General features: G+C 41.7%; 1 protein-coding gene across 13 annotated transcripts in view; it reads right to left on the reverse strand.

Annotated features, from left to right (window-relative positions):
• The window catches only part of PDE1C (phosphodiesterase 1C), a 610,522-nt gene that overhangs the window by 244,311 nt on the left and 343,047 nt on the right, over positions 1–23,164 (reverse strand). For 4 of the 13 annotated variants that reach the window (XM_029234335.1, XM_029234334.1, XM_029234337.1 and 1 more), the window contains exon 2: positions 18,386–18,412. The exons of the other annotated variants lie outside the window; for them this stretch is intronic. In XM_029234335.1, coding sequence (XP_029090168.1) covers positions 18,386–18,412 — 27 coding nt within the window. The remainder of the gene's footprint in view (positions 1–18,385; positions 18,413–23,164) is intronic. 13 annotated transcript variants of the gene reach the window in all.

Raw genomic sequence — 23,164 nt, forward strand, 5'->3', positions numbered from 1 at the left:
CAACGGGAGAGGCCACAACAGTGGGAGGCCCGCGTACGGCAGAAAAAAAAAAAAAAAAAAAAAAAAAGAAGATGTGGCACATATATACAATGGATATTACTCAGCCATAAAAAGAAACGAAATTGACTTATTTGTAGTGAGGTGGATGGACCTAGAGTCTGTCATACAGAGTGAAGTAAGTCAGAAAGAGAAAAACAAATACCGTATGCTAACACATATATATGGAATCTAAGAAAAAAGGTCATGAAGAACCTAGGGGTAAGATGGGAATAAAGACACAGACCTCCTAGAGAATGGACTTGAGGACACAGGGAGGGAGAAGGGTAAGCTGTGACAAAGTGAGAGAGTGGCATGGACATATATACGCTACCAAACGTAAAATAGATAGCTAGTGGGAAGCAGCCGCATAGCACAGGGAGATCAGCTCGGTGCTTTGTGACCACCTAGAGGGTGGGACAGGGAGGGTGGGAGGGAGGGAGACGCAAGAGGGAAGAGATATGGGAACATATGTATATTTATAACTGATTCACTTTGTTATAAAGCAGAAACTAACACACCATTGCAAAGCAATTATACTCCAATAAAGATGTTTAAAAAAAAAGAACCTGCTGTATCGCACATGGAACTCTACTTCACTTTGCTGTACAGCGGAAACTAAAACAACTATACCTCAACAACATAATTAATTAATTAATTAATTTTTTAAAAAAGAAAATGAATTGAGTTCCATCTCAGTGCCAGGAACTGTGCTAAAAGCTGTGAAATGATGGTGTATTATTTTTCACCTTCTACAAAAATAAATAAAACAGAATAGAATAGGAAATATCAGATGTAGTCACCAGTAGTAAGATAAAACTTTTATTTCCGTGTAAGTATGAGAGTGTGTGTGCGTGTGTGACAGCATATGCGTGTGTATGAGTATGAACACACACTGAGCCACAGTGTGTGTTCATGTGTTTTTCACTGTGGGTCACAGTAAGCAAGAAAGGTACTTGCTGCCTTACAGCACCTGCAGATTGGCCCTTGCTGAAAAGAGAAGGGAAGAATAATGGGAAGAGAACAGGAAAAACCAGTTTCCTCATATAATAAGCTTCTATAAACAGACAGAGGAAGAAATCAAGTCCTCCTGTGGCCAGACAGATGGGACTGGAGCTTCTAGGTACTCCCCTCTTTCCTCCGTCCCCTCCTCCAGTTACAGCTCAATCAGAAGCCACATCTCATAAATCTCACTAAAAGGAAGAAAAGCTGATTTGTGCTTTTCTTCACAGATTTGTGCCTCGCACAGAGGTGCCAATCTGGCGTGTGGACTTCCCTTAGCAGTAGAAGAAAAAAGAAAGCCTCAACAACGCGGAGATCCTTTTCTTCAACAGAGTTTTCATTAAGGTCCTCGTTCTGTACAAAGATTATTTTCCTTTTCTGCCCTGGGTATGTTCACTCACAAATGCACAGGAAAACTAAACAGAGGAATTAAGATGTCTGAATCATCTACATCAGAATGACTGCAATCAGCACTTATGATGAATTTTAATGCAAACACCAAGTCATAACCCCACTTTTGTCACCATATCCCAATGTCCCCAAAGTCAAACACAGAGGCAGGATAGCACAGGGCTTAAAGGTTTGGGGTCAAGAGCCAAACCAACATCATTTGGAACCAAGTCCAATTATTTTCTACCTTGAGAAAGTTATATTCTCTAAGACTCCGTTTTCTCACCCATAAAATAGGGACAATAATAGCCCCTACCTTGGAGGCTACAGTAAAAACTAAATGAGATATATGTGGAAAGCACATAACCCAGTGCCAGGAATATAATAACTATCATGTATTATCATGTATTATTATGGCTATTATTATTACCATCACAGTCATTAGCATTTCAAATCAAAGTTTGACTTCTCCTCAGCCTAGCTTGTCTGTTTTGAGATCTATACCACTGGTGTAGATTTTGAAGTGTGAGAATAAAAAAGAATATTTTGTTATAATTGTTTATTGTAAATGATTTGCACAATGATGGGCCCCAAAACTCAATCCCCCAGAGAAGTTCCCATTTTCCCCTGGGAAACAAACACCTTAGTTCTTCTGCCTTTAAAGGAGTTGCCAAAAGTCAGAAAATCCACGCACTTGAGAGTTTTTATCTCTGAAGAGCCAGGAGCTAGAAATTCCAACAGGATGGCTCCACATCTGCCCTAGGATGGGAGTACATTAGCAGAGGGCTGTTCATGCCTCTCACAGCCACAGATACCAGCTGCTGCTGAGGAAATGGGAAAAGCAACCCCACTTTTCAGCTACAATGCACCTGGTCAATTGTGAAATCCGACTTGAATGGAGAGAAATCTCATCTTGACTCCATTTGGTAATGAGCACGAAGGGTAGCCTGGCCTCCAAGGAAATGCCAGAGGCGGGGAAACTCAGAAAAAATTCAACCAACAACCAACTTAGGCAGTGGAACAGTGTTCTCTGAGTGCCAGGCCGGCCTTACTGACACCTACTGTAACAGTTTTTCAAAACAAGGACAGCCTTACTCTCACACAGCTTGCTTCAGAAACACCACTTTTCCTCCTATAACTGGTGTTCCTTTGTCTGACTACCACACATGCAAGAAACAAGAACAAAGGAGGAAGCATCTAAGCCACCAGATCGAACACATTCACACATCCACCTGCTGCAACATACTCATCCTATGAGTTTATTAGGGAGACAAAAATGAGTAGGAGGGTCTTTTCTATGAAGGAATTTATCGGACTGTTACGGAGAGAAACAAGAATCCAGTTGACAATTGTAACACTACAAGTATGGATGAGGTACCAGGGAGGTACAGAGGAGAAATAGAACTCAGAGGGAACTGTATAGCTTAGATGCTTGTATTAGAAAAGATGAAAGTTTAAAATCAATGCTCTAAGTTTCATCTTAAGAAGTTAGAAAATTAAATCCAAAGTAAACAGAAGAAATAATCAAAATAACATAAGGCAATGAAATATAAAACAGATAATCAATAGAAAAAGTTAGGTTTTTAAAAACATTAACAAAAGTAATAAACAAGCAGCGAGATTGATCAAGAAATAATGAGAAAAAAGCACAAATTACCAATACCAGGAATGAAATCCACTGCAGATTTTGCAAACATTAAAAAGATGGTAAGTAACATTATACCAGTGAATATCACAACACAGATGAAATGAACAAATTTCTTGACAAATACAACTTATCAAGAATGACATAGAAGAAATAGAAAATCCAAATAGCCCTATTCCTATTAAGGCAGTGGTTATCCAAGCGTGGTTCTCCAGAATGGCACCATCAGGTACACCTGGGAACTTTTTGAAAGGTAAATCCTCAGGCCCCACTCCAGACCTATGGAATCAGAATCTGGGGGTGCAGTCTCAGCAAGCTGTGTTTTAACAGGCTCTCCTGGTGATCCTGATATCATTTGAGAATTGCTTGAATACCATCTTCCCACAAGAAATGCAGGCCCAGATGGTTTTGGTTAATAAATTTTACCAGACACAGAAGAAAGAAAAATACCAGCCTTACAAAAACTCTTTGAGAAAATAGAGAACACTTCTCATCATTACTTTTCATTTCTACTCCCTTATGGAAGATGTAGGAGATTTTTTAAATCCGCCCTTTGATTCTTGTTTTGAAGTGACTCTTAGTTTCTTTGGGATGAGCCATTCTGAGAGACAATAGGTCCACAGTGCCCAGGTGGCCACACCGCGTGCCTTCAAGTAGAGAAGTCTTTATGAACTGTCTTCTTTCCTTTTCTTGCAGCCCTGAGAGGAGTGATTATCCACTTCTCTGTGCAGCAGCTAAGGCTCGAGGCTCACCCACAAGGATGCCCACAGCACAGTGACCCTGCCTTAAGCTGTCATACCAAACCTCACTCAAGCCAGAGCAGACACTGGAGCTCAGATAACAAAACTGATTAAAATCGACTATCTGCTCATGTTATTCCCTCTACATAAATACCCATACGACCTTTCCACATCTGCCTATTTTCGCTTATTCATCCTGGAGTCTCAGCTCAGGCATCACCTCCAGCAAAAGCCTTAACTGAACCCAAACTAAGCAGGGTTTGGGTTCAGTAAAGGGTAAGGTAGAAAGGGTAGAAACCACATCTTACTCTTTTTATTTATTTTTGAATGTCTCACAGTACCTGACCATCACATACCTGACACTCAGTAAACATGAAGTGAAATAAAGAGTCCGCAAGTGGAGTCAGGCCAAAGTCTACATCCATAAATAAAATATGCTTAACTTGATTTTACTCAATACTTGTGGTAGAACTCATTTTTAAAACTAAACACCTCTCATGTACTCTTCATTCAACCTCTCGATAACACTGTCGATGCAAACCACGTGGACTGGCTTTCATTTTGCATACTTGACCTCCCTTTCTAAAAACTCTGGTGGGTGTGTTAGGTGTCTGCCCATTGACCTGTGCATTGCAGGACCTCTTTGAGAATGAATACAGGGACCAAGAGAGCAGCAGTGAACAGAAGACACCTAGAATCTCTGGCTAAAATGGCTGGATTCCTTCTTTTAGGTTCTTTCTACAGACCTGTACTTTATCTTCACGCTTTGTGGATCAGCCGGAAGCAAAAGGCGGCAACTTCTCCCACCCCCTGCCCATAATTTGCTGGTGCCATTCCAACTACTCCTCTGCCACATGCGATCATGAAGAATTAATCTCCTGTGCAAGTAGAATAAGTCCTTGAGGGAGGTCAGGTTTTGCAGAGAACATGCAAGGTCTCATTCTTAATTATGATGAAGAATGGCATTCTGTGGCCGTTAATTTTTATTGGAAGGCAGGGCATTATATTAACAGCTAATATTTATTAGGCACTTACTATATACCTAGAACTGGGTCACATACGATACATACATTGTCTCATTTAATCCTTATCAACAACCTTATGAGTTAGGTACTATCAGTAGCCCATACCCTGAGAATATTTATGTTTAACCAGCTGAAAACTCACAAAGTTAAGGAGGGGTGAAAATGAGATTTAAATTTAGGCCTCTCAGACCCCCAAATCTATGCTCTGAGTGCCAATGCTGTATTGTCTTGCTTAGAGACTTTTGGTGTAATTATGTCCCTACAAGGTCCCATGCAAACCAGTGGCAGAAGTAAGTCACTGATATCAAGGAGGAGGAACCTTCCACCCCACCAATTTAAAGATCAAAAGTACCCTTTAAACGTGATTCATTTTCCACATAAGAGACTAATTTAAGGAAATTTTCTTTCTATTCAAAATAATGGTGCTAAATGAAAAGCAATTTAGCTTTACAATGGCTTCATCAGAACCTCATCTGTCAAATCCCTAAATCATGCTCTCGGAACACATTTCTCAACGCAGAGAAATCAGCAGGGGAAAGGGGCAAATGTAAAGCAAACAGGCAAAAGTATGAAGTTAGTGTGATCTAACGAGCATAAGCTACAGTCTTAATGATGAGCTGTGCTCGTGGGTCACCACCACCATCGTCATCACCATCACCACCAGCATCACCATCATCGGTATTGTTATTATAAAGTAACTTCATTCCCAAGGCGGAGCACTATGACCTCTAATGAATGAGGCTTCTGTTTACCCATCAAACAGGCACTGTTTGCATTACCAAAAGGGTTAATTTTCGATCTTTCTTAATAATGGGCCATGAGTGAGCAGTGGTAGCTAGCAAATATATTACTCTTACTAACAACATAGTACACTAGAATTAGTAAAATTATCACAAAATCATGACAACGTTATTTGGAATTACGGACTTGGCGTACCAGCAGAGGTGATCACACACCTCAGGGTCCACGTTGCACGCATCACATTCTTTTCTTAAGCTATTTAATTGTTGTGCTAACTCTAAGAAACTCTTGATTATGATGTAAATGATAAAACATACCTGAAAGATTAAGAAGCTGATTATTAAGAAGTCAACCATTTGTATTTATAGCAGAGGGCAACAAGACAACAAGGGCAACCCTATCCCCTAGCGGCTGAGCACTGCAATTCACAAACTCACAGCAGAGAGGAGCTTGCCCTGTGACTCCAGATAGAGCCAAGCTTTCAGAGGTGTTGCACTGGCTCTGGACTTGTATGAATATCAATTTTTGTTGTCTTGTGTACTAAGTAGGAATCCATCCCAATTTATATTGAGGCTCACTTTGTAGTTACCAGCTTTCACTCAGATTACTATGATAATTAACTTTCTCTAGCCCCGCATGTAAGAGGTGGGACTTGATTTCTCAGTAAATTTGTTCTGTTTTATTGCCTATGTAACAATACGCAATAATATCAAATTATTTCTTTTAAGATCTGTGATTTTAGGTCTAACAGACTATAACAGCATGTAGAACTTATGATTTCTGATTTGTTTCAGCACAGAGTATACATACGCCAAACAATACTATCCCTTCAAGACAACTTCAGAATGTCTTTTAATGCATGATTTAAAGTACTTCAAAATTTTTTCCTTATAAAATTTAAATGCATCTAAACACCTGTAAAGTTGTATATGTCAGCTCATAAACTATGAAACAGAATTCATAAATCTGCTACATAAACAATGAATCATAGGTCAAAATAGTAATGTTAATAATAACGGCAAAAATACTCTTTACACTTACTAAAAGCCAGCAAGTGCACTTGAATGTGTTTAATCTTTATCTCATTTAACCCTTACAACAACCCTATGAGGTAAGTACTATTATTATTCCCTCTGTACAGATGAAGAAAGTAAGGCTTAGAGCAAGGTTTCTCAACCTTGGCACTGTTGACATTTTGGACCAGATAATTCTTTGTTATGGTGGGGATGTTCTGTGTATTGTAGGATGTTTAGCGGCATCATTGGCCTCTATCTACTAGATGCCAGTAGTATATCCCACTCCCAGATGTGACAACCAAAAATATCTTCGACACTGCCAAATGTCCCCTGAGGGAAAAATCGCCTCCACTTGAGAACCATTGGCTTAGAGAAATTAAGGAATTTACTAAAGGTCATATACTTAAAATAGTAGAGCAGGGATTAGAAGCCAGGCATGCTGAGTCTAGAAGGCATGCCATCAACCAATATAACATAGTGCTATTCACTCTGTGATAGTTTAAAGGACATATATTTTCCCTCAAAAAAGAAAACTAAATATGAAGAGGAACTATGAGTGTCTTCCCGTGGAAAGATTTTCCATGACTACACCCAACTGGGCCCTTTCAAGTTTTTTTTCCTAATTAAGGCCCATGTCCCAGGGGCTGCTGACCTTGCACAGGACTCCCCTACCCCACCTACTCCAACCTTCTTTCCAAAAGATGGTCACCAATCACTTGGTTAAGGCTGATTCCATTCGTCAGTAAGAAAGACACAATCCCTGCCCCTAAAAAGCAGGGCCATCTGCTTCCTACCAGTTCCCTTACTTTACCGTGCTCTGTCTCATAGTGCAAGCCATTTGCACAGTGGCCACTGAATGCTGGTTTCTCTCTGAGGGATCCCCCGAGCCTTCAGTGACTAAGCACTTTCCAAGTACCAAAGCCTTCCTATGTGCTTCACATATACTATATCATTCTGGGCTCCCAAGAACCCTAGGAAGTATCATTATTTTCACCTGACCTACAGGAAACAAAGGTTCTGGTAAGTACTCATATTTCAATCTAGAAATGGGTGACTCCAAACTCCTGCTCTTGACCCAACTTTCTGCCCTTCTTTCATGGATGAGCAAGGACTACAGACATGCCTCTTCCAAAGCACATTCTCGGCTTAGTCTACTCCCTCCAGCTTGCTTAGGAATTTTCATGCAGGTTCCCTCTCCTCAAAGTTATGGGAATAAACAATACAGTGCAGAGAGTCATTCTACTTGTGCAGAGACAAAGGGGAAAATTCAAGCAGTGATCTCATGAATTTTGAAAAGGCATCATCATATTAAATCAGAGGGTAGAAAAATACGGGACAAATTTTCCTTTATCTGATTCTATTTTGCTGTTTACTTTTTACGCATAAAGAGTTATGTATTCATGTATGACTGATTACATTGCTCCAAAGCACTTTAAGCAGTTAAGTACTAAAACAGACGATTTTGAAAAAAAACCTGGTGGTAGAGGTGAAGGATTTTTCCCCTTTCAATCACATTATTTAAATATCACTGTTGCTTGTTGGGTTTTTTTTTTAAGTCTTCATTGAATTTTCCTGAGAACTTCAGCTTGTGGGTTGAGGCCAAATATGAAAAAGTTCAGATGTAAAATGTCTTGATGAGAAAATAAAAATTGGCAGAGTAGGGAAATGAACTCCAAAAGGCGTATTTCTCTGACCCTTTGATTTTATTCAGCTTTAAGCTGCTTCATTTGGGGGCGGGGAGGTTCCACAGCTGTAAAAAATTATAAAACCACCGGAATGGAAAAAAAACAAGACATTTTTAGCATCTCAAATACCTGCCTTTAAACCCTAGCCCAACCATTTCTCTGCTTTGTGACATCAGTCAAGTTACTTATTTTCCCTGGGTTCTTCATCTGTGAAAGGATCACTGTGAAGATTAAATAAGATAATGCATGTGAAGCCCTGCCACATGGTAAACACACAATAAATTTAATCAATAAAATGCCTTTTAGACATATCTATGTTTTTGCCAAAGTTTATGTTTTGGCATTTGTCCTTTTAATGTCCTTCTCATGATTAGTTCACACTATTTAGGTGAAATTAGAAGTATCTGAATCATGGGTAATCTGGCTGGTGGCCAAAGGACCATCACTATGAGGCCAGACCATGTTACCTGCCCAATGACCTCCATGCTAATCAGCAATGTTGCTCCTCCCCAATGACTCAGTTATAAGTCACAGAGTGCTTATCATCACTGGAAATGTTGTTTGGTGGTCTCCGTTTTCCTGTAGAAAACCTTAGTAATTAGAATCAGAGAGTATCATTCTCGAGCCAAAAGGAACCACAGAAATTCTTGTGTTCAACCTCATCCCTTTATACATGAGGACACTGAGATCAGAGAGGAGTAAACTGAAAAGCTAAACTAGCGACAGAATACAAGTCTGATTCTTAATCTTTCATCTATACCAGTGGTTTTCAACCAGAGATGACTTTGCCCCCCAAGGGACATTTCTGGTTGTCACAACTAGGTATAGGGGATTTGCTATTGGAATCTAGTGAGTAGAGGCCAGGGATGCTACAAAACACCTTACAATGCACAGGACAGTCCCTACAATGAAAACACCAATAGTACCAAGGTCAAGAAACTCTGATCTACACTAGTGGACCCAGTGTCTCCCAATACTCCAAAAGCTGCCTCTTAAGCTGCTGTTGGGATTGGACTTGGTCCCAATTTGGAAGCTCTCACCAATGATTGAATCAATCAAGTTAATTCTGCCTCTTTAGTATTGAAGGCTACTGGGATTAAGAGGGATTTATAGACTTGCCTATTTGGGCAACTGAAAGTCTGGGCTTAACTTCTGAAGCACAGTGACATGCCCAGCATGAATGCTGCTGAAGTCTTAAAGAAGCACTTAGGTCTTATTAGGCAATCTAAGAAAATGATTCTCAAAACACCACAGAACAGTCAAATGATGCACACCACACAGTTATCAAATATTCAGAATAATGCACCACAAACAAATACATTGACACTGCACTAAACATCTCCAGGACTAATGGTTCGAATGGAGGAAAGGTAGAGACTGAAGTACTGATGTAGAGCAAAAACACTCTGAGTTTCCACCCAAAGCTAGAGACCCATATTGAAAGAACTTAAACAGAAAAGCAGAGTCAATGATCCAAGCAACTGCATATTTTTTGATTCCTGTCCATGCATGCCATCTGGCTTGCTGACCTCATAGGTCCCCACCCTGGCCAGTGTGAGGGCCAAATAGAGCCTGAGTGTGGGAGTATGTGGTGATCTACAAGTATGAATCATTTATCAATCTGAGCTTATTTACCCGCAGTTCCACCTGGTAATTCTGGCTTTACTTCTGACCCATGGTCGAAATACATGAAGGATCCCAATCTGATACACTCATAAATTCAATCCACACTAATAAATACTAATGAGGTCCAAGGCATCATGCCTTGGGGGAGCATAGTCCCTACTCAAAAAACAAATCACAATGATGCCAAGAAGAATGACATGCACCCAACTAATTCTTGTACATAGTTCACAGGCCAACAGCCGCGGCTTCAGAGCCGGGAAAGGGTGGAGAGCATAGCAAGCGGCGGCGCCCCTAGCCCCCGACCCGCGATGCTCCGCGGAGGCGCCGGAACCTCGCCGCACCCTTCCCCAACACAAGCGACCTCTGAGTCCGCCTGTCCCGCGGACCCGGGCACAGCTCCGGCCACCGGGACCCAGGACGTTGGCGCGGGTCGCGGGGCTCGGCCGGCGGCGGGCGCTGGGGCGGGCGGGGATTCCGGCTCCAGCCCTGAGGCCGCGCGGACCCGCCACACCCACCTCCGTCCCCGCCGCCAGGAAAGCCATATGTTTGTTTTTTACGTCCCTAAGTCTGTTTATGTTTTCTCAATGATTTCAGTGGTGTGTATTTTTTGATTCCACCTATAAGTGATAGCATATAATACTTGTCTTTCTGACTGACTTACTTTACTTAGTACGATTACCTATGTTTATGTTTTACCTATGTTTATCTATATTCCTGTAAATGACATGATTTCATTCTTTCACACAGCGGAGTCATATACCACTATGTACATATATCACTTGGTTTTTATCTGTTCATCTGTCCATGGACATTTTGTCTCTCTCCACATCTTGGGTATTGTAAATGGTGCTGCTGGGCACACTTGGGTGCATGTGACTTTTCTTTGGAATTCTGGTTTTCTAAACATATACTCTTAGGGGAGGGGATATGGGGTTATATGTATACATACAGCTGATTCACTTTGTTATATAGCAGAAACTAACACAACATTGTAAAGCAATTATACTCCAATAAAGATGTTGGAAAAAAAAAAAAAACTACAATGAGGTATCACCTCACACCCGTCAGAACGGCCATCATCAAAAAATCTACAAACAACAAATGCTGGAGAGGGTGTGGAGAAAAGGGAACCCTCTTGCACTGTTGCTGGGAATGTAAATTGATACAGCCACTATGGAGAACAGTATGGAGGTTCCTTAAAAAACTAAAAATAGAACTACCATATGACCCAGCAATCCCACTACTGGGCATATACCCAGAGAAAACCATAATTCAAAAAGAGTCATGTACCACAATGTTCATTGCAGCACTATTTACAATAGCCAGGACATGGAAGCAACCTAAATGCCCACTGACAGATGAATGGATAAAGAAGATGTGGTACATATATACAATGGAATATTATTCAGCCATAAAAAGGAACAAAATTGGGTCATTTGTAGTGAGGTGGATGGACCAAAGACTGTCATACAGAGTGGAGTAAGTCAGAAAGAGAAAAACAAATATTGTATATTAATGCATATATGTGGAATCTAGAAAAATGGTACAGATGAACCAGTTTGCAAGGCAGAAATAGAGACACAGATGTAGAGAACAAATGTATGGTGGCACAGTGGTTGAGAGTCCACCTGCCGATGCAGGGGACACGGGTTTGTGCCCCGGTCCGGGAAGATCCCACATGCCTCGGAGCAGCGGGGCCCGTGGGCCATGGCCACTGGGCCTGCGCGTCCAGAGCCTGTGCTCCGCAACGGGAGGGGCCGCGGCGGTGGGAAGCCCGTATACCGCAAAAAAAAAAAAACAAACAAAACAACCGTATGGACACCAAGGGGGGAAAGCGGGGATTGGGTGGTGGTGGGATGAATTGGGAGATTGGGTTTGACATATATAACTAATATGTATAAAATAGGTAACTAATAAGAACCTGCTATATTAAAAATAAAATAAAATTAAAAAAAAAAAAAGATAGCCTCTTCAATAAGTGGTGCTGGGAAAACCCGACAGCTACATGTAAAAGAATGAAATTAGAACACTTCCTAACACCAAACACAAAAATAAACTCAAAATGGATTAAAGACCTAAATGTAAGGAAAGATTGTTAATGAAGAAGGGATGATAGAAAACACAAGGCAAATATGACCATCAGCAAGGAGTGGAGCTTGACTGCAACTCAGGGTGAATGAAAGAGCATAACAGAGACAAACAGGAAAACTGAGATGGAGGTAGATGAAGAAACCCTTAAAATCCCAGACAAGAAGATAGTCTTTACTAGCTGAAAGGAAGCTAGTGGAGGTTTGTTGCTGTTGAGTTACTGTTGCTTTTTTCTAAACAGATGTGACACCATCAGAGACACTGTGGAAAAAGGAATCAGACATGGGTAAGCAGAACGGAGATGAAGAAACCAGCAGACCAAGAGTGGTTAGGAGGCTATTCAAGACCCTAAGAGATGGATAATGAGACTGGACCGAGATGATGAGAATGAAAATAGTGAGGAGGAAAAGCCCACCCCCTGTTAGAGACCCACGTATCACAGGTGAAAGGGGAGAACAAAAAGGAAAAGCTGAAGAAACACACACAACAGAAGCTCATATAAAAGGACTCAAAGGTGTTGATCCTGGATGAGTGGGAGAATGGTAGTAATCATCAGACCTGAAGATGGAAGAGAAAAGAAGATTGAATTGTGCCTAGACAATCCGCTTGATTCAGAAAATGACAGCTCGATGCCAAGGTCATTCCTGTTACTAGTGTCTAAATATACCACCCAGACTCAGTGCCGGAGCTACTTACTCCTCCTCTGAGGGAGAGAGCACCCTCTCGCCATACCTCGTTCCCAACTCCTGCTACACAGACTCTGAGTCTAGATCCCTGCACCTGTGCTGCCCAGACTCCTGCTGATCTATTAAGAAGGCTGATGAGTGAGTGAGGGATGATGAGTGGCAGTTGCCTGATACTTTGAAATCTGACCAAACTATCTATGTGGACCCTCCATCACCCTCCTTTCTCCCCTGGCTGTTTCACCTGAAATCACAGTACTTGTAGGCCATTTCCCATGTTAACTCCCTTGGGCATTAGCCTTTGTGGCTAATTCTCAGTGTCCATCTGTGATTTGTGCCCTAACCAGACCACTTTGCTCCTTTCTCTGGCATTCTGTCTGCCACCATTCATTGTAAAGTCACCCTGGCTCAGCTGGCAAACTTGGAACGTAAACTGGACGTATTCTCACAGCTGATGCATACATTCCTGCTACTTTGAGAATTTTACATATAGGAAATTTTTTTTTTTCTTTTTTGCGTTATGCGGGCCTCTCACTGTTGTGGCCTCTCCCGTTGGGGAGCACAGGCTCCGGGCGCGCAGGCTCAGCGGCCATGGCTCACGGGCCCAGCCGCTCCACGGCACGTGGGATCCTCCCGGACCAGGGCACAAACCCGCGTCCCCTGCATCGGCAGGCAGACTCTCAACCACTGCGCCACCACGGAATCCCTGGAAAATATTTTTTAAAGGACTTTATTTCTTAGAAGATCCTCTTGCCCCTGATTTCACCACTAATACTTGGGCTCTAAATGTCAACACTACTGAGTAAGTAGTAGTGTGTAAGGTTGGTTATCCATAGGCATGCACAAATATGTGCGTTGATATACCCTATCACCCCTTTAACTTCCCCCACAAGTTATCTGGCTGTCTTTTTTTTACCACAAAGGTAGGGGACAACATCCACTGAGTCTATGTCAGTGACGCCAAAAGAGCTTCAGGATTCACCAATGAGTCTTAATATGTCCGGAATGAAACGGGACACAGTTCAGCAAAAGATGCACCTGCTAACACAAGAATACGAATGCTTGGAAGGCAGCTTTGCCAAAGGGTGATATCCACTCACCTTCCTACCCATCCCCGCCCACACAAGACAATCTATTATTAACAGCAAAGGTGGAGGTTCTCCTGATGACTCATTAAGTATGCTGATTCATGAAGGACGACATGGGCAGACCTGACTAAAGAAATCATTTGCTGGATTTAATCAATTATTGGGCTTATCAAGTGTGATTACTGAGCCACATAAAAATCCAAGTAAAAGAAGGCATTAGACACTTGAGGGAAAAAAATAACTCCTTGTTATGCCTTGCAACAGATAGAGGCCATTCTGTTATCTATATGTGCAGGACGCACTTTGTCAATTACTTCCACACGTTTGTATCCTGGGCTGTCTTCCTCCTAATGTCCAGAATATTTTTGAGCCATTTGCCCCTTTGAGAAAAAGCCTAAAGAATCAGCAAAACATACATGTTTAAAATAACTGAAAACATGAAGAAAAGAAATTCTCAACTATCCCATTAGACTTTAATACGCCCATACGTTCAAGCACCATGAATGATAAAAAATACTGTCAGCTCTCTTTTGTGATCTAGTGAAAGAAGAGCATGCGATAATGTAAGAATCCTCCCCAAAGATCTAATTGTTCCCAATGACATTCAGTATTTACACCTATTATAGTATTACCAAATTTTATTATAATTTTTTCACAGTCACACCTACAAGCCTGTGTACCTCCTCACAGAGGCCATTTTTTATGTATCTTTTTATTTCCGGTATTTATTTCAGTGTATGGCAACAGTAAGTATTCAGTAAACTTTTGTTAAAATCGGAGATTTTTGTAAAGTGCTATGCATGTGACTATCAATCTAATACGATTATCAACAAAAAGAGAGACAACTTTGGCTAAAGTTAACTGTTCACAGAAATGTCTAGATTTATAAAATGAGTAAATCAGACAGAGTCAGAACCAGAACTTCTACTTAAATGATCTTAACAAAGCTAGGGTTAGTAACAAACAAACCAACAAAAACCTTCATGCCACTGAGAGTTTTGCTATCTGGTGGCCTTAAAACTCCGACCCCTGGCCATCCTGACCAAAGTATTTCCACCGCCCACACATATGAAAACAGAACAATTGTCTGTGGAGGTCCCTCAGGTTTGTGGATATGTCTTTATTTGTACATCTGCCTCTAATTGTGCTGACCATTCACAGATTCCCTAGCACATTGAAACAGGGAGTGAGTGTGTGTGCACGTGTGTGTGTTGGAAGCTCTTCTAATATAGACTCAGCTTATAACATCATCCCTCATAGAAATTCTTTTCTTCAGGGGCAGCCCCGAAATATTAGATTGTTTATAGATATTTGTGATTATTTTGTACATGGTCTGGCATGCTTTCTCAAAGATACAAACTTCTCAGAGCCAGACCTGATAACTTGAAGCTGCAGCTGTATTGAAAACAACCTGATGAGAATTTTATGGGGAAGCAGGTTTCTCGTGTAATCCCCTCTAGCTTTCAAATTACCATTTCACTACTTCAGCAAATCTCTTGAAATGATTGGCCTTCGTGGACAAGCCCCATTCAGAAAGCAAAAGGATGGTTCCCCTTAATTGTGTTTATTTAAAGCCCAATCTAATAAAGTTGTTCAGGGAGAAGCTTACCTCCTACCTACAGGTGCCCTTGCTAACCCAGTAAAGAGTACTTATAACATCATTCTTTCTGTTGAAATTCTGGTCTTGAAAGACATGAGCACATTTCCCTTAACACTAAAAGTGAGACTTAGTAGAATCACTATCATCAAAATATTCTTGTGGATGGGAATAAAGACACAGACCTACTAGAGAATGGACTTGAGGACACAGGGAGGGAGAAGGGTAAGCTGTGACAAAGTGAGAGAGTGGCATGGACATATATACGCTACCAAATGTAAAATAGATAGCTAGTGGGAAGCAGCCGCATAGCACAGGGAGATCAGCTCGGTGCTTTGTGACCACCTAGAGGGGTGGGATAAGGAGGCTGGGAGGGAGGGAGACGCAAGAGGGAAGAGATATGGGGATATATGTATATGTATAACTGATTCGCTTTGTTATACAGCAGAAACTAACACACCATTGTAAAGCAATTATACTCCAATAAAGATGTTAAAAAAATATTCTTGTGGGTTACTAAAATCTGCCTAGTACTTTATGGAATATTTAAAGAAATATATCTACCTCAGTTGAGTTGTAGTGGGATAATGATGACTTTGAAAGCTAGTCAATTTTTTTTTTCTTTAACATGGCTTTAGAAGGTAAATAAATACATGAGTAAAACGAAATGAAACTTAGCAAGAAAAGTTTAAACAAAGGTAGATTATTTTTGTATCCTGGGCTGTTTTTCCCCTTATATCCAAAGCAAACCTACAAGACCTAAAGCTTTTTAATGTAGCATTTGTGTCATTTAGTTTTCCTACATGAAGCCACCAACTTTACCTGACTAATTATTGACTGAATCCAAATAACCGCACTTAGAATTCAACTAACCAGTTGAGTCCACACTAGTACGCCTGTCCTTAACATGAAAAAGGAACCACAGCTATTCCCAGTCCAAATGAATCATCCAATAGACAAGCATATATTCAAACAGACCAGCATCTGACAGGGTATCAAGATATATTTAAAAGTGTCTACCATTCATCAAATGAGGTATCCACATACTCCAAATTTACAGATCCCTAGAAAAGGTCTCAAGCAAGATCATTCTGATAAAGGTTGAAGGTTTGATACATGAAAATGGCCTCAAATTCTTTAATACCCTTCCATCAAGAGATGTAATCTATATCTCCTTCTCTTGACTCTGGGTGGATTCTGCAATAGCTTGACCAATAAGATACAGAAGAAGTGACATTAAGCCAGTTTCAGGGAGACTAGCACCTTCCACTCCTTTTCTCTTGGAACACGTGGCCTAGGAAGCCAGCTAAGACCTGAGACCACCTGAGACCACCATGCGGTAGAAGCCCAAACTCCTGGAGACATTCTGGAGGATGAAAGCCATGTGGAGAGAGAGAAAGAAAGAAGGAGCACCGAAGCTCCCCACACGCGAGTGAAGAATCGATCTTGGAAGTGGATCCTCCATCCACACCAGCCCCAGCTGACACCAGGTGGGTCAGATCCAAACCACCCAGACAAGTCCTTCATGAATTCCTGACCTATAAAATCATGAGCAAAGTAAAACCCTTGTTCTAAGCCATAAGTGTGGGGATGGTTTGTTACTCAATGATAAATTAGTAGACATGGAATATTTCACATGAGAATATGCATGTGATTAAAAGCAGAAGAGCTCACACCAAGCCTCTATTAATTTGCACTTTTAAGACTTCAATAAAGCTGATACAAACCAGTTTTTTTTTACATCGACATAAAAATGCAACAGCTTTCACATCAGATATGCAAACATATGCTTTCCCAAAAAATTGACACAGTAATTTGAAACCTGACAGGTTTGAGCAGTTCTCTTGAGAAACTCCCTCTTACCTGTCTATTTATCTCCCCTTAAAATAAGATTGAGGCAACTTTGAAACATGTCATACCCCAAGTTAACTACACGTGAAAATGATAAATTACCTTTTACTACTAAAGACTATTATGCCCTCTAATCTGAGTGATTAATTTACGCCCTGCTCAGTGGTTCACATGCAATTACTACCATGAGCCTGATGAGCCCGAACAAGACAGAATTATTCAGCCATCTGTATAAGCTCACTATATTTAGAAAAGTATAGCAACGTCTAGGAAGCTTTTAAAGTTTTAGTTCATTTTCTCTCAATGATTTGTGCACCTCCACACCGCACATCAAATGATGACACCACTACTTTGGATTACTGACTTTATTTGGAAACCATAGGACATAGGAGCCTCTACTATGAGATGAGACCCACTAGGAGAGGTCAGGTTAAAGTCGTCACTGAAAGTACCATTGTTGAAACCTACTGGAAGATTTTAATTGCAACAGCAATTTTTGATCTCATATAATCTGTTTAAAGCCATAATACCAAAGCCAATCCATGAAAAGCAGACACTAGACTTTTAGACTGAGCCATAGCTTTCTGCTGCTCGGCGAACAGAAGGTCTAAGCAACTCTATTTCTTTGGAATGTGCTTTCCAAACTCTTCTCAATAAAACAGAGTAATGGAGGGTGAAGACAGATGATATTCTACTTTAAATTACCCATTCCATGGTTAAATCAAAAGACTTCCCTTAAAGGAATTTGTATCTATGTTCTGAGCTCAATAGCATTTTGTCAGCAAATCAGGCAAAGGAGAATCCAAACACTAAACATGCATTTGCAAACCTTTTCTGCTCCACCTATAATCCTTTACACATGCCCTCAGCCCAGCCCCACTCTGGTCAAAGGTTTTAATAAAATCACTAGATAACTTAGCAGTAACAAGCTTTTTAAGCCACTGGATCCACTCTCCTGTGAAGGTGTACACTTACTGTGCCACACTAAACGCATGCAATCAATTTTTAATTACAGAAACAGTAGTGACTCGAAGATAAAGCAGGCAACTCGCTGAGAAGGACCTGAGAGACTGTTTATTACAATGAACGTCCACCATGAGCCAGACTTGCGAAGAGTTGTGACACAAAGGAGTCAACCAACCAGTTCCCCTTTCTCAGAGGGACGCTCTTACCTCTGGGACGTTTTCTTATATTTCCTCCTGTGGGAAAAGAAGCATAAACACACATCAGAAAAGAGCCTGCGGCAGGTGGTAGGTTAGAAAAAGATAGCTTCAGCGGGGATGGACGCAGAGGTGAGCACTTTGTAGAAAGTTCTCTCTGTGAGGCTTGTGGGTCTCAAAACCCACTTAAAAGTTTTGGATTATTGTGTTACATTGTGGTTGGATGCAGAGAATCATAGTCTTATCAGCTACACATAGCATCCCAAGAGCTCAATGGCTCTGCCCCCGATATTCTGCTCTTTCCCCTCTGAGAGCACTGTAGCATCTTGGTTGAGATCAGACCTTAAAGATGGCAAGATCCAGGTTCAAATATCAGCCCTTCATTCACCACGTTCATGGAGTTGTTGAGGAGTAAGTGGGCAGAGGCTGTGAAGCGTGTCTTGTATCTGGCACATATTAAATGGCCCACAACTCTTAGCTATTTGTACTGTCATTACTGTTACTATTATCCCCATCAGCTAGCACCGAGGTCCCTTTAAAGACCTGCCTTTTAAAATGTAAATGTGTAATCATGCAACTAAACCATAAGACCAGACATAAGGTCTTCAGAGAAGGAAGACGTGAGAAAAGGGACAATGAGAAAGTCTAGAAGCAAAATAGTGAGAGCAGAATCAGGAACTTGCTACTGGCTAAGCTGTGGGCTCAGGCCCCTGGAAGAACACGTCCCCAGGAAGCACAAGTAGCTGGAGTTCTACTCCACCTCTGCTATTTAGAGTCCTCACTTAGCCTTGGGCAAATCTACTGGGTGCAGGGCTTCTTAATCTATCAAATGGAGGTCACATCGGCCCTGGTAATCTCACCTGGGTCACAGTGGCATTCGAGGAGGAAATGTCCATAAAAGTTTATTTTCCAGTGTATCCCAACGTTTTTCACATTTGTGTCAGCTTTTGTAGGCTCTGAAGACCCTCAAAAGAGTTTTAAAAGACTCTTCAATGCAGGGGATTACAGGAAAGGAAGTGCTGGGAGAGGAAAACACATCTCCCGGTAGCATCTCCAGGAAGGGCAATGCAGCTGTCCTTGGTTCCACACCGACGTTCCCATTACAGTCACTGCACCAGGAAGCCAAGCTACTGATTTGCTAATAGAGCTACATGTCACACATGCTTTACAAGAAGGCACAGATGTTTCAAATTCAGAATCCCTATGACCTGTGACATCTCTGTTTAAATGAAAATATACATGGCAGTGTGACATGTTAAGTGAAGTAAGCAGCATGCAGCACCAAACCCGCAATGTGATCTTGACCTGAGAGGTACTGATACCTATTTATCTATAAGGAAAAACACCAAAGTGATAATCATGAGCCCAGGGTAGTAGGTTAATGAATCATTACTTTTATTTTTACTTGTATGAATTTTCTATATTTTCTATTTTAAATGAGCATTATGATTATAATTAGAATAATTATAAAAATTTATAAAATATTCATATACAGTCACATATACAGATATATACATCTATAGAAAGAATATACAGAGATATTTACATGTTTGAATTATATCATGTATGTAGGGAGGAAGGTCAACTAACAGATGGGTTAGGGCTTGGGCTTGAGAGCAAACTACCTGTGTTCCGATCTTGGCTGTGGCACTCAGCTCTACAGTGTTTGCCCAGATATTCAACCCCTCTGAGCCTCACTTTCTTTATCTGTAAAGTGGGAATAATCAGAGCACCTCTTTCAAGACCTTGTGGTGAGAAATAAATGAGATAACCCACCTGAATGTCAGCTCCCCAAAGGCAGATTCTTTGTATGCTGCCCCACCGTATCCCACTGCTTAAAACCGTGTTTTGCACTCCCTCCAAAAGCTGTGATGGGTGTGCACTGACCATCCTGGACCACCCCCCCACCCCAGCAGTGACAGCTCACACGCTCTAGGCAGTAGCAAAGGCAGAGGTTTCATCCACAGGCACAGACCACAGTGAGCTGTGGGTGTGACCCATGCCCTTGGCCCTCGTTAGAACTGCTGTCTAATGAACCGGGCTGGGGAGTCTCTGGCAAGACTGGAAAATAACCCAGTGATAGTGTGCAAGGGCCAAAGGTAAGGGGGCAGTTGGGGCAGATGGATGCCCCTGGTTCCTACCCAGAAACTCAACTAGTTCTGTCAACAGAGTGTATCTTCAGAGGCCAGAAGAAGACAACCTTTGCTATTGGCTACCACAGAATTCTGCCAACATTTGCCAAGGATCATAAAAAGGCACTGCTGGGGGCTTCCCTGGTGGCGCAGTGGTTGAGAGTCCGCCTGCCGATGTAGGGGACGCGGGTTCATGCCCCGGTCTGGGAAGATCCCACATGCCGCGGTGCGGCTGGGCCTGTGAGCCATGGCTGCCGAGCCTGCGCGTCCGGAGCCTGTGCTCTGCAACGGGAGAGGCCACAACAGTGAAAGGCCCGCGTACCGAAAAAAAAAAAAAAAAAGGCACTGCTGGGAACGCTGAGTGCATCAAAATGAACAAAATTAAGAATTGCTTCCAATTTCAGCACCTACTAGTAACAAGCACTTAACATACATCACTAATACTCATAATAACTCTACTAAGATCTACTCTCTGAAAGAATCTGAATCCTAAAAAAGGAAATTAATACATGTTACCAAAAGTGTTATAGTATAACAACCAAGACAAGGGGTGGCTCAGGAAGCTTTGTAGCTTTGATTGATGGGCAGGAGTTCAACAAGGAGGAATACGTTAAGTACGTGGGCAAGCAGGTAAGAAGGGCGTGCCTAATGACCTCAAACCAGCCCAGCTCAGCCCAGACAGATTCAGAGGCAGACAGCAGGTTCTAAGGCTAAAAAGTACTGAGCTAATCAAGAAATGTAATAAAATGTATACATTTTTTTAAAAGATGACACCTGAGAGAAGGGGTCACCTGTTGCATTGCCTTGTGGAAAGACAATAGGGTTCTGGAATGTGATAAACCTGGTTCAAAATCCAACTTCTCCCTCTCTAGCTGTGAGACTGAGACAAGCTCTACACTAAAGCAAGCTTTAGCTTCCACATCTATAAAATGGGAGGAATGATCTCAGAGAACACAATGCACTGAATTTGCCAGGTACCATGCATGCCATGTAAGAAGAATTCTAAAAGGTTTAGGACCCTTTCGCCTTGTTTTGAGTTTCTTGAGCTCAGGGGTCCTGTCATATGGGTCTCTGTATCTATCCCAAGGGCATGCACATCGACGGGCACGTGGTTCGTACACAACAAATGTCTGTTGGCAAAGTAAATACATCATTTGTAGCTGCCACCCACACATATCAAAACATGGGTTGTGCATTTGGTAGACCCAAAAGAGAGAGACCAAAAAATCTTATTTTCAGCCCAACTCACCTTCCCAACATTCACTCCCCACCTTCACAGATGCATTCCTGACTTCACAGATTCTGAAGTTCTCCCTTCCCATCTTGTCCCATTTAGACAGACAGCCCCCATGTCCAAAGACACCCAACCCAAACAGTGTCATCTTACACTGGAGCTGGAAGGTCAGCACTTAAAGCACAAGAGAAAATACAGATCCATGGAAATTACTCTACTCAAGATCCTACTCACAGATCATCTTGACTGGGCAAGATGGTGAGGCTTGAGTCCTACTTATCCTTCAGCTTTCAGCTTTCAGCTGAATCATCACTTTCTCCCAAAAACCTTCTAGGGCCTCCCAAACTGGATCATCCCTCTTGTGTGTTCCATGGTGGCCAGAGCTCATCTGTTATGCTGACGGCAAGGTCAATAGCTTGTCCACTATCTGGTAGCATTTCTCCCTTGCCTAACATGGTGCTTGACAAATGACAGCTGTTCAATATACTGCTGTTGCGTGAATGAGTGAATTCATCAAGACACTGATCAAAATGCTTTCTTTCTACTCATTTTTTTTCTGTTTAGTGATGAGTTACTACAAGCAATGAGACCATCTACCACAGTCATGGTTTTCTACACACAGGAGGAATGCAATGAGAGAAGGCTGGCAGGGGGAAGCTGGAGAGGAGGCTCACAATTGTTGAGCATCTCCTCTGTTCCATGTCTGTTATATAAATTAACTCACTTTGACCTCCTACAGACCCTAGGAGGTTTACCTCACTTTATACTTGATGGCAATGAGGCTCAGAGAGGTTAAGTAACTTTTCTAAGGATACAGAACCTTGAACTGGTTGGGACAGAAAGCAAACTCTGAAGCCCTCAAAGAAAATTGAGGAAATTAGTCAAAGAAGTCAAAGGATGCCTGGAGGAAATTTAGACACTCGACAAAAACACACAAAACCAACCACAGAACATACTGGGCTCTTTCCGTCCAAACGCAGGAAATGAGCTAGAAAAGAACCTAGTTTATTCTTGGCCTTTTGTTTTTAAGAACTTCAACAGAATTTGCCCCTGATTCATAACCTTAAAGACAAAGGGAATGTTTTTAAATCTTCTGTTTTGGTTTCTCAAACTTACTTTAAATTTATAATTTTTTGAAACTTAATACATCACAAGTCTCAAGATTCACGTAGCTAGACTGAGCTAATTCAGACCACAGAGAATGACCAGGAGCTGCTGTGCTCTGGTATCTCGGCAGTGTGGGAGATGGAGAGAGCACACCTGCGCACTGAGGCAGAAGGCAAGCCATCTTCACAAGGCCAGGCTGAGGAAACCGCATGGATGAAAGCCTAGAGCACTTTGCAAACTCTGTTCCCCGGAATGCCCTCTACCCTTCACTCACACACACACACACACACACACACACACACACACACACACACACAC

The sequence above is a fragment of the Monodon monoceros genome, unplaced genomic scaffold, assembly GCF_005190385.1.
Source record: "Monodon monoceros isolate NGI ecotype Baffin Bay Population unplaced genomic scaffold, NGI_Narwhal_1 Super_Scaffold_2, whole genome shotgun sequence".
In the NCBI taxonomy this organism is placed as follows: Eukaryota; Metazoa; Chordata; class Mammalia; order Artiodactyla; family Monodontidae; genus Monodon; species Monodon monoceros.